General features: G+C 47.8%; 1 protein-coding gene across 5 annotated transcripts in view; it reads right to left on the bottom strand.

The window, feature by feature from the left end:
• Positions 1–3,017, bottom strand: part of DUSP22 (dual specificity phosphatase 22) — a 71,255-nt gene extending 68,238 nt beyond the window's left edge. For all 5 annotated transcript variants that reach the window (XM_019629424.1, XM_019629422.1, XM_019629423.1 and 2 more), the window contains exon 1: positions 2,451–3,017. In XM_019629424.1, the coding sequence (XP_019484969.1) occupies positions 2,451–2,471 (21 nt within the window). In that variant the 5' untranslated portion in view covers positions 2,472–3,017. The remainder of the gene's footprint in view (positions 1–2,450) is intronic.
• Between the last annotated feature and the right edge of the window lie 41 nt (positions 3,018–3,058).

The following is a 3,058-nucleotide window of genomic DNA, read 5'->3' as shown; positions in this document are numbered from 1 at the left end:
CACACACACACACACACACACACACACACCCATGTTATGTAATACAGGAGTCATTAGCCACAGTAGCTGAGTACTTAAAATGTGGCTAATCCCAAATGAGATGTGATTTACGTATAAAATACACACCAGACTTTGAAGACTTAGTACAAAACATTGTAAACCATTCTATGAATAATTCTATATATTAATTACATATTGCAATAACAATATTCTGAACATATTTCAGTTAAATAAATATATTACTAGAATTAATTTGACCTGTTTCTTTTTACTTTTTAATGTGGCTACTGGAAAATTTTTAATTAAGTATATGGCTCACATATTTCTATTTGGCAATTGCTGGTCAACACTGAAGGTGCTGTGAAGGGTCTTTGTGTCATTTACCAATGTACTCTCACCCTACCCCCTCAGCAAGCATAGCACCTGACTAACAGTAAGTAAACAATAAATAAATATTAATAAACAATTAATAAATATTTGTTGAGTTAATGACGTCTCTAAATTTGTCTGTACATATGTTTCTGAATCTCTATGTTGGAGATAGTGGTTCTATTTACAACACAAGAAGGTTAGGATAGTAACATCATCAAGAAATTTATTACTTTCTTTGCAAAGTAAAATTATGATATGAATATGACTCCTTTTGCTGAAAAACCTGAAATTAATTTTGAACCTTAGGCAATCACTCGTATTTTGAAATATGTTAATAAGTTATTGGGTTGTCGGAAAAGTCATGACGCATTTTTGCAATGAAAAACATAGAAAAATACGTCATGACTTCTCCAATAACCCAATATTTGAATTATAATATAAATGTAATAAACTAAATGTTGAAAGAGTTGGAGAATGAACAATATTGGGGGGAAAATAACTGTAGAAAGAACCCAAGGAAAGCTGAAGTATGACCACAATTAATGGGAAGGCAGAAAGAGCCCAAGAACTTGTGAAAGCAGCTTTATTGTTCTGTTTTCATTTAAAAAGCAGAAGGCTCATGCTGCTGATGGATTCCAATACTATTGGGGACATAATGCAAGTATTTATCCAAAAGACAATTAGTCTGTTTCCAAACTTGATCAGAGTCCCACACCCCCTTCCCGCCAACAAAAACACCCCACATACAATGAATACAACTCTGGTTACCAAAAAACCCTCAGATCCGCAGGCCCCAAACACACAATAGATCTTTCATAAACTGGGTCTGTAGGACACAAGAAGCACAAAGTGGGCAGGTGAGAAGAGTTAAGTAGGTCCACAGGACTAGTCCTAATGCACTTTTCCTTCCCCACGCTGACTCCTAACACCCTCACCCCATGTCTAACACTCCACCTGAAATAACCAAACCACTGCAGACCCCTGTTGAGACAAATCAATAGAGAAGGAAAGCCACATTGTTACACCCACCAAATTTGAAAGCTGAATGTATGTGGAGATGTGGGTGAGTGGTATTCAATGGAGGAAGAGAAGCAGAAGACCAGAAGCTAATCTCTGATCCAGGACCATTTCAAAGATCTATGAAGTTGTCTTCGCTGAGGGCTTTTTAAAAGTTTTAAGTCTTTCCTTTAAGTCAGCAGTATCAGATCACAAAATCCTTAACCTTGTGGCTGATATGAACATACACATCCCAGGCAACTCTCAACTGCAAGAGCTGGAATCTGGTACCTTCCAGTGACAGGAAAGACACAAGACTATTCCACAGCCTAGGACGGGGTGGGGGCGGTGGTTCTGGAGAAAAGAGAGCAGAGGGTGGGGGCCAGAACTGAGACAAAGAGAAGAGAGCCGCAGGGATTTTCTAGAAGGCACAAGCAGCACAAGCAGCCAGCCAACAGGTTGCCCTTATTGCAGAAGCCACACAAACCAGTTTGTAACAGCTCTGAATCTTGTTCTCTCACCACCCACTGAAACCCAGGTATTTAAAAACACCTCAGGATTTAGGCCTCGGTCAACTTCTCTATCCATAAGAAAAACTTATCTGTGCACACGAAAAAAAAAAATCTGCGGAGAAAGAGGAAACTACATAAGACACCTATCTACTGCAGTTTACTGATGATGTGGGTGGTAACGCTTTAAAAGCTCAGATTGGAAGTGAAGGGGAGGGGAGAAAAAGAAACCACAGAGCTCAGAGCTCTGCCGTTTCCGCAGAACAACTGTCAACGCTTTTAAAGGGCACGGCTGGTTCTCAGCCGCAAAACACTGAGGCTGGCAGGGCACCTGGAGCGGGGCGCCCCAAAACACAGGCTTCTCGACCACCACTCCAGACACGCCGCTCCCTCCCTCCACCCCTCGTTCCCCCCTCACGTCCAAGTCGCGGAGGAACGGGACACCAATGAGGCAGGTGGGGAGCGCGAGGGCAGGGCGACCGCCGGGGGCTTTCCTTGCCCAGCAAACACCAGCCGGAGGGAAGGCTGGAAAGTGAAGGCAAAAACAGCACAAAAGAAAAAAAGACACGTTACCTTGTTCATCCCATTCCCCATGGTGGCTGAATGCGAACTCTAGCACCCCTGACAATGAGGTCGCAGATTCCCTAATGGCGTGCTACAACCGGAGGAGGAGCAGCGGGTGGGGCGGCAGGGGAGGAGGCGCAGGGAATTTCGTGCTCCAGTATCAACAACAACAACAATGGTAGTCAGGGGCGTCCGGGCGACTCAGCGTGTTCCAGGGACCAGGCACGGACGAGGGTTAAGCCCGTCTGTCCCGGACTTCCCGGCTCGAGCCCGGCACAGACAGCAGGGTCCCGGGCGGGAAAGGGCCTCGCCTGTCCCCGTACGGCCCGCGTGAGTCCGGCGCGCCCCTCCCCAGCCAGCTCCCTGGGACTTGTAGTGGGGCTCCCGGGGCCGCGCCCGCGCCCGCGCCGCGCGAACCCCCGCTGCTCGCTGCCGAGCAGGGGCAGAGGGGGAGCGGACCACGGGTACCCCGCAGCAGGGCGAGGGGCAAGGTGGAGGACCAGGGATCGTGGGTGGCCGCGCCCAGGGCAGGGGGCTGCGGCCGCGGCTCGGAGACGGCCGCGCCTCCCCCGCGGCCGGGACGGTGGCCGAGAGCGCAAGCGCCGCGCGAGCCGCCC

Source organism: Hipposideros armiger, unplaced genomic scaffold (genome assembly GCF_001890085.2).
Source record: "Hipposideros armiger isolate ML-2016 unplaced genomic scaffold, ASM189008v1 scaffold_854, whole genome shotgun sequence".
NCBI classification, from domain to species: Eukaryota; Metazoa; Chordata; class Mammalia; order Chiroptera; family Hipposideridae; genus Hipposideros; species Hipposideros armiger.
This window is presented reverse-complemented; position numbering and strand designations above follow the sequence as displayed.